The sequence below is a fragment of the Macrobrachium nipponense genome, chromosome 11 (assembly GCF_015104395.2).
Source record: "Macrobrachium nipponense isolate FS-2020 chromosome 11, ASM1510439v2, whole genome shotgun sequence".
NCBI lineage: Eukaryota > Metazoa > Arthropoda > Malacostraca > Decapoda > Palaemonidae > Macrobrachium > Macrobrachium nipponense.
The window spans coordinates 1,247,805-1,261,453 of record NC_061087.1 but is presented as its reverse complement, the minus strand read 5'-3'; the positions used below and the strand labels follow the sequence as shown (position 1 = coordinate 1,261,453).

Here is a 13,649-nt window from a genome sequence, read left to right as displayed (position 1 = left end):
TCCTCTAAAAACTCCTCCACTTCAACATCAGTCACCTCTAAGCCCATGGACTTGCCTAGACATCCAGTATCCTCCACAAAAGGCTCAGCCTCAAAGCTTTCAGTTCCTTTCTGCTACAGCATCTAGCCACATCTCCTCCTGGCAGAGTTCATGGTCCTATAAGAAACATCCCCCTAGGCTTATACAACAGAGGATGTCAAAGTATGTATTCCTTCCAAAATTCTCAGAGAATCTGCTCTTTATCAGACACCAATTCCAAGCACCTATGGAATAATACTTTGGTGTAATTTCTTGAAATGAGATATGAACTACTGGTTTAAACTTCTGCAGCAGCTTGGTCTCCAAGCTGGAGGGTTGAGCAGGAGCATTGTCCATCATAAGAATGGCCTTTGAGACAACTGTTTCTCCTTGAGGTGTTATTCCATGGTACGGCCAGTCAGTTTTCCTCTCGAGTGATAAAGGCCCCTTTGCCCTTTTCTTACAGAACAGGCCTGTCTCATCACATAGGAACACTTGTTGGGAAGCAAAATCTTCAGCCTTTGTATAGTGACTAAACTCTCTTAACATATTTCTTAGCAGCATCTTTGTTAGAACTGGTAGCCTCCCCGTGCCTCACCACACTGTATATGACACTTTTTTTATTTCTTAAACTACCTATGACAAGTTTTCAACTTTTCAGTGCTACCTGTATCAAGATTCATTCCAGGAGTGGTTTTTAAGAGATCAGCTTGTAATTGCCTGCCGCATTAACAATAATTCACTCTCTTCATAGTCAGAAACCTTTGTTTATAACAGATTATACTCCCTTAGCAACATCAGCTATGATGGCCTCTAAGTTTGATCATAATATAAATAGTTTGTTTGGGCCCCATAATCCCTTCACATTAACTAGTACTCAAACATGACTTTCATGTTTTTTTTTATTAATTTCCTTCTGAATCTTTGCCTTGCTGGTATCTCTAACATTCTTAAAAGCTAGGATGGCAAAAGCACAGTACAATTACTAGCACTCAAATAAGAAACACCCCACAAAGTTTAGCATAGATGTGCAATGAGTGAGAACCATGCACAGACTGACTTCGTTTCAGTTGGGAACTGTACACACAACATGCCTAATCTCATACATGTTCCAGCTATTCATCTTTGTCTGCTCTTAACTGAGCAGACATCCATTAACAGAAGAGATTTTTTCTTGGACAAAATGCCTTTTAACTAACTAAACTGCGAGAATAAATAATACAACAAAACAGAAAATTAAGACCTTGAGGACCTGCAGTCCATGAAGCCAAGAAGATTCAGAGATAATTTTTTGCCATAACCAAAAGATAGATAACCATCTAGAGTTATGAACAAACACTGAGAAAAATACCATTGTTTGGGCTTTAGCAAAACAGTTGACAACATCACTCTTTCACCAATGAGAAAATGACTCATGAACTTCATTTCAGTATATTGGGCTTGTCCAATATACAATCTCCATCAAGATAAAAGTAATAACCGATATAGAGAAAAAAAAACTTAAGCCAACTTCATTACTAATTTCCAAAGCAATAAAAGGAAGACCAGCCAGTATCCTCTTTAAGATCTCCAGCAACAATGAATGGCTCTTTCTCCATTGTCACACATTGCAGAAAAAAAAGTGGGTGGGGCAGTGTACAATGGGACTGCAACAATTAACTGCCAGATAATCAGCAATCAGCCATTCTCCTAATTGATTGGTATCAGCCTTTTTGCCCATTAATCTATTTCAATAATTGGCCAGTTTTGCTTTTTAAATTTTTTTTTTTGATGGGCGAGATGTTGGAGCAAGACAACCAAGGTTGACAGAGAAATTCAGAAAACATACGGGATTCTATATGTAAAAATATTTTCTAGGACACAGCCCACCAGTGTAATGGTAATCTAACCTTATTGCCAGAATTCAAACATACTGATTTATGCAACAGGAAATTACTTTGTGTTTGCCCCAGGGCATAAGTCCCTATACTTAAAGTAATTTCAAAGCTTTCAGAAGAACCAACCCTTAACCCTCCTGTGGATTTGAGGATGTGTGTTTCAGTGATCTTTTAAAAAGAAATTAAATGAGATATTATTTCTGAAATTAAATCAGGCAGTCCAAAGTTGTCAGCGGAGGTTCCATTCTCGGCAGGGTGCTGACAAGCGAAAACCGCCATTAACCTAAACCCAGCTTATGGTGCTGGGTTTTAGTTAATGACACTGATAACTGGTTAATGGTGCCAATGTTAGGTATGTTATGGCACTTTGTGATTTTTTTCCCTCAAGAATTCATTATTTTCTGCTGACAAAGTTGCATAAACACATTAGTCAAATTTTATTTTTCCCATTTTTACTGACAAAACTGCCATGATGGTGAAAATGACAGAAGGCAAAATGAGTACACGGAGGTAAATACACAGCTATTATCCATAACATAAAAATAAAGAAATAAAATACATTATATGGTACATGCTCTTCTTGGCATTGAAAAAAAGTTAAATGGGAAAAGAGGATTAAATAAACTAAAAAATAATCCCGAGTACTAATTTCACGACTCACAATTAAAGGAACTACGATAAAAGAAGCCTGAGCTTTGTGGAAGTAAAAGCATGGGAAAGAAATAAAAGGTGAATTCCATTATGGTGCCCTAACTCTATTATCAGCACCTTATGGCGCCAATAACTGAAACTTGGTTCGGTACGGTGCCCTAAATCGCCAATTTTATGGCACTAGACAAGCACCATAAAACCAGTTTGCCATTAACCGAGTCTGCGGTTAACCAGGGACGGCCTGGAGTATTTTTGGAAAGAAGACAAACTGGATTTCTTACAGAACACCACAGGTGGTCTGAAGGTCCTCTAATCTCCTCTGTACTGTGAAGATTATATACATTAATAACCTCACTAGACATAAAAGTCTCTCTTCTTCCTCTGGCCCTAATCTCCATGAGATTTTTAATAATAAAGGAATGAGGTCGACAGAAAGGACTCTTGTTCTTGCTAAAAATTAAAGTGATAAGAGAAAAAACTGCATCTCCGTGTGCGAATCCTACCCTCTTGTTGATAGCATGTAATTCGCTAATGTTTGGCTACAGACAGGGTTACCAAGAAAAGTGTTTTGGTGAGATTACTGTGGGAGGCATTCTGAAGAGGTTTGAACTGAGAACGTGAGAGCCATTTCTGTACAATGTCCAGATTCCAAGAGATATTGGAAGAACTCTTTTTACTTTGATGAGGTTGCTGATGTTTTGATAAGTGGACAAATCCATACCTCTACATTTAAAGACTGAGGTAAGCGTCGACCTGTATCCCTTAATGGTAGAGGTTGAGAGTTTCTAAACAGATTTCAGGAATAACAGGAAGTCTGCTATTTGATTTATAGAGGTCTCGGTAAAAGAGATGTTATAGCGGCTGCAACATCTCCTGAAGACTGCTCATTTAGACTGATAGAGCTTTATAGAAGACAATCACCTGTATCTTTAAATTGCCTCTGCAGCCTGTTGTGAAAAGACCTTTGCTCTAAACGAGGCACCTGACAATCTGAAGCCTGTCAGGGCCAGAGTGGACAACCCTTGGTGGAATCAGTGAAAGTGGGTTGTCTGAGCAAAGACTGTTTTTGTTGGAGTAACCTTGGATAATCCACTAATAGGCAAACATGATCTGGAAACCATTCCTTGCTGGGCCAGAAGGGGGCAATCAGAGTCATGTAGGTGCCCTGATAACTTGTTGAGCACCTCTCACATCAACCTAAAGGAGCGAAGGCATAAACATCTAGGCCTGTCTAGTCCTGAAGCATGGCATCTGTCACCCATGCCTGGGGATCTGGAACAGGGAAGCAGAAGACAGGAAGTTGGTTTCCCCCATAACCTCCAAAGGTTGTTGCAAATTTATGGATCCAGGGCCCATTCAGTTGGAAGGACCTGCTTAATGCAGCTCAGCTCATCCACACTAATATTCATTTTCCCCTGAATGAACCTGGTTGAGAGAGAAGAGAAACCTAACTCTCTTTCACCCACAGGAGATCCCTTGCTGTCTCTTAGAGTGAGGAGTAGTGTGTGCCTCCCTGTTTGTGAATGTAAGAGAAGGTCGTCATGTTGTCTGCATGAACTATTACATTCTTCCCACAGACTATGCTCAAGAAGGTTTGCAGACCCAAGAGAACTGCTCTCAATTCTTTCACGTTTGTTGTGAGCCTCTTGTTGTTTCTTTGTCCATATACTGGGGACTTCCCAACCTTCTAGAATTGCATGCCCGCCAAGGTTGGATGTCTGAATTAACGTGAAAGTTGGGTTCATGGGAAGAAGAGACTTTCCTTCTTAGAGTAATTTTTTTGTACGGCCGCCACTGATCTCTGATGTTATTGAGATAATGAAGGAATTTGGACGAGTCTTCCTGCACCAATATGCCTTCAGAAAAAATTGCAGAGGCCTCATATTTAGTCTACATAGTGTCACAAACTGCTCTACTGATGCTTGGGTCCCTAGAAGACTCATCCATTGAACTACAAAAACAAGATAACAAAGCAAGGAACTGATGGACAGTCTGCAGGCAATTGTCGATTCTTTTGGGTGACACAAAAGCCTGAAAAGTCTGCAAGTCCAGAATCATCCCTAGGGGATCTTCTGAGTTGGTGGCAAGAGGGACTTTTTCTTGTTTATCAAGATACATAAAACTTGTGTCAGGCAAAGAGATCTTTCCAAGCTCTGCACATTTCTCTTCTGACGAAAAGCAGAGAAGCCAATCTTCTAGGTACAAGTTGATGTTGATCCTCAGGTGAAGCCAGTTCCCGAGAGGGGCAAGAATTCTGGTGAAAACTTGTGGTGCCGTCGCGAGGCCGAAACATAGGTCTGGAAATTGTAGAAGTCTTCCCTGAAAGACAAAACTTAGAAACTTTGAGTCTGGATGGACAAGAAAGTAGAAGTATGCATCTTCCATATCCAGGGAGACCATCCAGTTCCCCTGTTGGATAGAATACATGACTGAACAAACTGCCTCCATATGAAACTTCATCTTGAGGATAAATGTATTTAGTATTTAGGCCACTTATGTCCAGAACTGGCCTCAAGCCCCCCGAGGTAATCAGCAACATAGTTATGGAGGAGCTTTCAGAAAGGGAACTACATAACCTTCTTTAAGAACCTTGACTACCCATGGCTCAGCTCCTCCTTGTGCCTACTCATTCCAAAAAAGCAAGTCTTGCTCCTACTGGGGCATGGAGGACTAAGTTCTCACTTTTGGGGTTAGATTTAAAAAGAGGACTTCCTAACGGGCTTTGTAGGAGGTTGCAGTTTGGCTCTGGGCCTTGGCTGAGACTTCTGTTTACCCCCATGTAATGGCTGCATCTGTAAGGGAGAAAATGACGAAGCAGTCAAGGGAGTAGGCTGTCTAGAATGTCTGGTAGACGGGTAAAAGACACATTGTAAATTTCTTTTGCAAGTCTGAAAATATTTCCTTGCCCGTTACTTGCGGAAAGAGATGCATCTTATCCAAAAGAGCAAAAAGAAGGGCTGATTATTGTGTCAAAGAAACCCCTTTGGAAGTAATGAGCAACAACTCATAAAACAACACCCCAAAAACTATGCAAACAAAAACCAACAGCTCAAAACAACACAACAAATCATACGACAACTCAAACCCAGTGCAACACACCACAACCACCAACACTGTTTCCAACAGACAACTCACTAAACCATCAAACCACAAAACCGTGTAAAACAAACCTTTTCAGCTCAACAACCACTAGACACACACCCACAACCACCATACAGCATCAATATAAAAAAAGAAAACACCAAATAACACTGGCTACTTCTGATTGACCGTCTTTTCCCGCTTACTGACTCCTTCCGTCTCTTTTAACGGACTGTTGCCATTGATATATTCGGTGACTTCTCCAACAGACAAGTCAGATGCTTACGCCACCATCAAACCACTCATTATCCATCCAGCAATCACAATCTTTCTCTCTCTCTTGATCGATCGCTCGCTCACTCACTCTTCAGAAAAAACATATACGCACTTACATACTATCACACAGCAACACCAAACACGAAACATGACATATCAAACATAAGAAAACATTTAAACTCTCAGCCCAATGATGCGCTCAGGGTGGAAAAGTTCAGAAGAGGAAAACATTACTTTTGCTGATGAGAAGGCTGATCTGCGAGTAGTCTACCAACACAGAGAAATGCCCTTGGGAGGAGGCAAAGACTCCCAAGGAAGAAGCCTATCTGGTAGCGTAAAATGTATACTTTATCCTCATCAGCTTACTGGGCAGAAAAGCAAATGAACCTTTGCCCTGCTCTCTCTTAGAGGCTAGCCAGTCATGAACTTCAGGAAGGGCTTTATTGGATGAACAGAAAGCACTAGCTTAGGCAATTTGGTGCCTTCTGAAGAATGCTTCCTTATCAGAAAAGTAGAAGCTGGGGAAGTTAGCATAGATGGAACAAAGAAATCTGGGAAAGTATCCAACAGAAACTTCAACAGAGAGGAATAAATGGAGGAAGGAGTTGATTCCTTAGCAACCTCATCTTCCTCCGTGAGATCGATGATAAAGTCTTATCCTTTACGGTTTCAGGAACTGAAGTTGTCTGTTTCATGAAGGCCATAAGATCTACTATCCGCTGTTGAAGAGGAGCTATGGGTTATTCCCTTGCACGTTAGTAGGTGACGCTTCACATATGAGCCGTGTTCATCAGGTGCTGGGCACCAGGCCCCAGGTGCTCAGAAGTAGGTGCCAGGTGCTCAGAAGTGGGCGCCGGGCACTTGGAAGTTGGCGCCAAATGCTCGAAAGCATAAACTTGCTGGGAGAAAGCGGGCGCATGAAGTACATCGGCAGTCAGGCACTTCAGGTGCTTACAAGAAGTTGGGTGCTCTTGACTGTCTCCCAACCAATGGTGAGGGGAAGCAAACTGCTCCTGAAAGCTAGAGGAAGGCTGTGGGCTCCTGCTGCAAGTGCAGAGGAAACTTCAGGTTCCGCATGTCTCTTGAGAGGTCATGACAAAGCAAGATAATGATAAGGGCGCTTCTTGTCAGGGCTGGAAGAGTCAGCATCCAAACAAAAGCTGATACACTAGAATGTCTTTCCGGTGGCATTTGTTCAATACCTGAGGACAAGCAGGTTTGACAGAGGGGGCGACTGCCCAAGGACAAACTCCACCAACTCCCTTGGACCTCCAGTATGTCTTCTCCCTGGTGCAGGGGAGTGGGACAGGGACCTTTGTCTTGGAGCACTAGTGGGACAGACAGCCACCTCCTTAACATTCACCACATTATCACTTCTCACTGCACCTTCACTAACAACACTTTTCTCCATGAGAGATTTAATGGCTGACACCATTTCAATAAGGGTATTGGAAATAAATCCAAGCTTACAGTTGAACCTTAATTCAAGGCTGGCAAGTAGGAAGGAATCATGGGAACCTGCATTAGAAGGTGGTAAATTAGGAGGACTGAGGATGTGAGGAGGAGGAGGAGCAGGAGGAGTAACAGATTTATCATCCACTGAGATAGGCAAAGAAGTACAATCTGTACTAGCCCTATTCTCAGCCCTAAGGGCTGCCTTCCTCTTTCTATCTCTTTCAAGTTTGTCTACATGATTTCAAAGTTTTCCATCTTTTATCCTCCCAATTTTGACACTCTAGGCAAGTATTACCTTACTGCATTCCTGTCCTCGACATTGAATACATTTAGTATGAGAATGTGAGAATCGTAAGTAAACTTCGTTAACCTAGTTTTACAACACTAAATGAGCTAGTATCTGACATTCTAACCTTAAGAAATCTACTAAAATTAAACCACAAAAGCTAATCGGCTGATAAAAGAAAGCCACAACAAAATTCGAATACCTCACCAAGTATCAGCCAACAACCATCTGAAAAACAAATTAAGTAGCTGCAAACAACTCATGATGTTACTTGGAAGCCGGCAGGGACCAAATCAAACTCTTCACCAGTTTGTTTCCCTAAGTCCCGGATAGTGGGCAGGTCCTACGCACCTACACACAAACGAAAAAAATGCCACAGCGTGAATTTTTAATCTTTAAGCTGCCGTAGGTTACAAAACCATAGCTTTGTAATTACTTGGTAAGCTACTTATATAAAAAAATGTTTTGTCAATAATACAAATTCATACCCCTACAACATCTGTCAACTAATTTCTTTAAGAATCTGAACACAATATGCCTCAAACAGTTTGATTGTTTAAATAAGTAGTCAAATCTGCACTCTGAAAAGATTGAATTCTGGGCATTTTTTGAGTGGTTAAGGTAAGACTGAGAATTTATAAACATTTAGTCCTAAAACCAAATATTTTTATTATGATTTCTTGTTTCAAGTAACCAGTATAATATGTGTCTGCAAATAAATATTGTAAAAAAAGTGCTTGGCCTTTAATCTAAATTCTATATTCTATTCTATTTTGATGTGTATAGTATTCTTAATTCCTGATTTGAATATCATGATCAATCCCAGTAAATAAATATTTTCCCTCCGGAAAAAGACAGTCCCCTCAACAAAGGGGGATTCAACAAATGCAGATCTTGATAACAGCCACAAATAATCAAGAGAGAGCCTTGTTACTGCTGCAGAGAAGGGTTCCATGTTTATGTCCATTGACCATGGGCGAGCCACATGTAAGTCAGTACCGGACTAATGCTACAAACTGAAGGCGGTTTTCAATAGAATGGAATTTATGCTCTATTTGAAGGAATAGCACATTACAAGTTGTTAGGAACAATCGTTTGCCGATTGTTCCCTTGGTGTATTGCTGCCTCTTTTGTTTTTTAATTGCTGGCGAGTTGACGTCTGTTGGATGGCGTCAAACTTCGTCAGTCAGGTTCTGGAGGGCAAAACGACCAGTCAGGTTCTGGAGGGCAGAACAACCAGTCAGGTTCTGGAGGGCAGAACGACCAGTCGGTCAGAGGCAGTCAGGTATGATTACCTGTGGACCAACATGAGGCAGCGCCAGGTACTGGGTACCTGGTTATTTGGTTGAAGTCATCGTATGGAATATGACTTCGAGTTGGAGGTCGACAGCCTTTGGCCAGCATTGGCGTGTTTTCGTCGTCGAAAGGACGACGTGTCGAGTACGACCTCACTGGGCAGCAGCAATAGCGTGTTTTAGTCGTCAAGAGGACGACTTGTCGAGTGCGACCTCACTGGGCAGCAGCAATGGCGTTTTTTCGTCGTCGAGAGGACGACGTGTCGAGACCGACCTCACTGGGCAGCAGCAGTGACGTGTTTTCGTCCAGTGGTCGAGGAGGATGTCCATATTGTTTTCAAGGACGAGGTGGTTGCCGAATCGGCTCTGTCTTGATCATCCGGCATTGGACTGTTGTCCTCATCGTTTGAAGAAGTGTTCCCTTTTGCTCTGACTATCATTATGCCGCTTCAGTGTTAATTTTAATTATTTATTATGCTGCCTATTTCTATTAATTATATTTACAGATTGTTATTGCCCTTATACAGCCTATTTTGTCATTGTTTTGGCTTTGTTATTGAACGGTGGATTTTATTGATTCTTAAGACTGGTTTTACATTAATTATTATTGTTAGTTTGTAATTTTGTTGTGTTTTTGCCACCCAGAACCTTGACTCACTGTACATTATGTATTTGAGTTAACTCTTGTAAATAAATTAATTTTAAGGTAACTTTTTGGCTTTGTTATGCTCCTCCCTCCTTTGTTTGTCACCTGTCATCAGTCATTACAGCCCAATTGCTTATAACTTTTAAGAACCTGTCGATCTCGAGAGTCGAGATAGTAATATTGGCGACCTTGCCAGGATTGGTTCTGTTTTGGCTGACGGGGGTGTGGCAGCATCGGGGAAGAGTATTTTGTTTGTAAAAAAAAAAAAAAAAAATTAATAATGATAATTTTTTTTTTTCTGTTAGGTGGGGAGGTGTTAGGAACAATCGTTTGCCGATTGTTCCCTTGGTGTATTGCTGCCTCTTTTGTTTTTTAATTGCTGGCGAGTTGACGTCTGTTGGATGGCGTCAAACTTCCTCAGTCAGGTTCTGGAGGGCAAAACGACCAGTCAGGTTCTGGAGGGCAGAACAACCAGTCAGGTTCTGGAGGGCAGAACGACCAGTCAGTCAGAGGCAGTCAGGTATGATTACCTGTGGACCAACATGAGGCAGCGCCAGGTACTGGGTACCTGGTTATTTGGTTGAAGTCATCGTATGGAATATGACTTCGAGTTGGAGGTCGACAGCCTTTGGCCAGCATTGGCGTGTTTTCGTCGTCGAAAGGACGACGTGTCGAGTACGACCTCACTGGGCAGCAGCAATAGCGTGTTTTAGTCGTCAAGAGGACGACTTGTCGAGTGCGACCTCACTGGGCAGCAGCAATGGCGTTTTTTTCGTCGTCGAGAGGACGACGTGTCGAGACCGACCTCACTGGGCAGCAGCAGTGACGTGTTTTCGTCCAGTGGTCGAGGAGGATGTCCATATTGTTTTCAAGGACGAGGTGGTTGCCGAATCGGCTCTGTCTTGATCATCCGGCATTGGACTGTTGTCCTCATCGTTTGAAGAAGTGTTCCCTTTTGCTCTGACTATCATTATGCCGCTTCAGTGTTAATTTTAATTATTTATTATGCTGCCTATTTCTATTAATTATATTTACAGATTGTTATTGCCCTTATACAGCCTATTTTGTCATTGTTTTGGCTTTGTTATTGAACGGTGGATTTTATTGATTCTTAGACTGGTTTTACATTAATTATTATTGTTAGTTTGTAATTTTGTTGTGTTTTTGCCACCCAGAACCTTGACTCACTGTACATTATGTATTTAACTCTTGTAAATAAATTAATTTTAAGGTAACTTTTTGGCTTTGTTATGCTCCTCCCTCCTTTGTTTGTCACCTGTCATCAGTCATTACAGCCCAATTGCTTATAACTTTTAAGAACCTGTCGATCTCGAGAGTCGAGATCGTAATACAAGTGAATTTTTCAATAGGCGTTTACTTTGATTATCAACTAAAACCCCTGGTAAGTAATCTTTTTAAATTAAGAAAAGAATTCAAAATCATCTTGCAAACTTTCAACACATACACATTCATTTTTTCCTTACCTGAATGTACTGGCGAGCTTGAGCAAAAGACTTCAGTACAAAAGCAGTCAGCCAAGTAGAACCAGATTCATCAGAACTCCCAAAGGCACTGTATGATCCATCCTGATGTCTGTACTTGAGTTCACGTTGGTATCCTAAAATGGGCATTTTTAAAATTTTGAAGTTTCAGTCTGAACTGATGCCTTAAAGAAACTGAATTATACAAGTTAATGAAGATAATTTTTTATATAAGTGAATAATGTTAAAAATAACAATCAGAAACAATAAATCTTCCTTAAAGACAAGCTCATTATCAAATATATTCTCACTGGTTTACCTTAATATGGTTAGGCATACAATGAGTCCTCTTCAATCACTTTTTTCTGTACCAATTCTTCCTTGTTTCTCATCTGATCTAGGTCTTTATTTATACTCTTTCTCCATAATTTCCTTGACATTTTCTCTTATTTTTTGCTAATCTAGCAAGGAATATTGGCATCTGGTAGCCAAAAGTTTGTAAAACTCTCCAATTTTTCTTCTCTGAGTTCCTATGTCTTATCAGCATAGTGCAGTACAGTCCTTACACAGAGTATACCTTGTAAATTTTAGCTCTGTTTACAAATATATTCTTATTTACTAGTGGTCTAGAACTTCAATCTGGCTGGTGATAATTTTTTCCCCATTGCTGCCATCTCAATACTACCAGTGTCACATTATGTAATACCAAGGTCTAAAGTCCATTGTTGAAGGAAAGTCCTCTCTGTTGCTCATAAAATATGCCATGACTTCAGCATGGTGATGATTATCAAATTCGCTGGCATCTGCCTTTGTAGGATCACAAACCTACTGAATGTCTCAAGAACAATTTTGTCTGCTTCTTTCCTTGAAAACTGCATCTTTGGCTTCAGACGTGCATTACTCTTTTGATCTATTGTTGGGGCACTGAAGCCAGCAAATTCTTTTCCAGCTGCTCTAAATTTCTTAGAAATGGCAATACAGTCAACCACCTTATTCTCAGAGTTTTCTATGGACCGCATACATATACCCTATTTGCTGAAAACTCGCCTATTCGCTGCATTCTTCACTGAGATATATACACCAATTACTGTATTTTCATATAATTTTTGTGATTAATTGCATTATTTTGTGATAAAACTATTAAACTGCTCAGATATAAGTATTTATTGAGTTTTTTTTTAACTATCAAAATAGGCAGTTGTAAGAGTTTTTAGAGGAGTTTCAAGTATTTGCGAATTTTACCTATTCGTGGGTGTGTGTGTTAGTGTGTGTATTGATACCCATCCCCTGCAAATAAAGGGGGTCTACTGTGTAGTTTCTTCTTTGGGGGTGAAACAGTAAATATCAAATTGATGAGTTATTCTCCCAAGCCAGACTCTAAGTTGCCAAGACATGCTAATGAAGTCTACTTGCTATCCAAGACCACCTCAACAAATGCAGCAAAACTTACCTGCCTTGTCTCCAAAACAAAAACCCAGACTTTCCAGAGGGTCATCCTGTATTATTGATAGCCGCAGAGGTTGTTTTAAATACCATATGCAGCAAAGAATTTCAGTTATACCTGTTTTCTACCTACAGGCAGTCCTCGGTTATCAGCAAACCAATGGCGTTACGTGACTTCCGAACCACGTCGAGAGTGAATTTCTATCACCAGAAATACACGTCTCTCACTCTTCAATGGAATGGCCGAGAATCGAACCCGCGACCACCGAGGTGGGACGCAAACACCATACCAACCACGCCACTGAGGCGCTTAAGACAAGTGCTTATGGATTGGCGCCATTATGGCACCATAAATCACCGAGTTTTGGTTAATGGTGATTTTTCACCTATCGGCACACCCCTGGAAACGGAACTCCCACCGATAACCTGGGACAGCCTGTGTTCACTTGCAAGTAGTTCGAATGAGTTTCTGGTTTCCTAGTGATTCTTTTCTTTGTCCACTAGATTGTTGAGAGGTTGGGGAGTTTTCCACACATTTAGTATCAAATGAAGTCAATTGTATTATGAAAATTCACATTATTTCAATAAAATTAACCTAACGTTCATCTAGCAGAATACTACCACATTAATGTTGCTGAAAGGGTGCATCCCGCCTGATATGCATTGTTTAGAACTATAACAAAGTCTACCTAGTTTTTCAGCTAAGCCCTACCACTGATTACGTTATGACCATCCCTTGAAACCGATTGGTTGGCAATAGTTTTGAAAAATTGGTTAATCTGTGGTCCTTTTAAACTTCATTTATTTTGCAATGGTTGTTTTACTGAAGTAAAATATGTTATTCTGATTATCAAAATGAAACTTTATATTAGCCACTGAAATAAAATCATAATATATGGGGGGATGCGTACCAAACCACCCCCTGCGAATAACTAGAACCTGTGAATACTACTTGGAAACCCTATGAAAAGGCTTAAAACTGCCTAGTTTGTTAGTTCACAGTCAAGAAAAAAACCACTAAAAATAGTAAAAGAACAAGAAAATGTGATTGAAGGCAGGAGTGTTCTGCAATGCTGCAATGTTATGTTTCTTAAATGAGGTTCACCTGATTACGGAAGTGGCACAGGCAATGTCGGCATT

General features: G+C 40.7%; 1 protein-coding gene across 7 annotated transcripts in view; it reads right to left on the bottom strand.

Annotated features, from left to right (window-relative positions):
• LOC135215322 (alpha-2-macroglobulin-like) overlaps positions 1–13,649 on the bottom strand; it is a 494,644-nt gene that overhangs the window by 63,851 nt on the left and 417,144 nt on the right. For all 7 annotated transcript variants that reach the window (XM_064250089.1, XM_064250270.1, XM_064249915.1 and 4 more), the window contains exon 21: positions 11,070–11,203. In XM_064250089.1, coding sequence (XP_064106159.1) covers positions 11,070–11,203 — 134 coding nt within the window. The remainder of the gene's footprint in view (positions 1–11,069; positions 11,204–13,649) is intronic.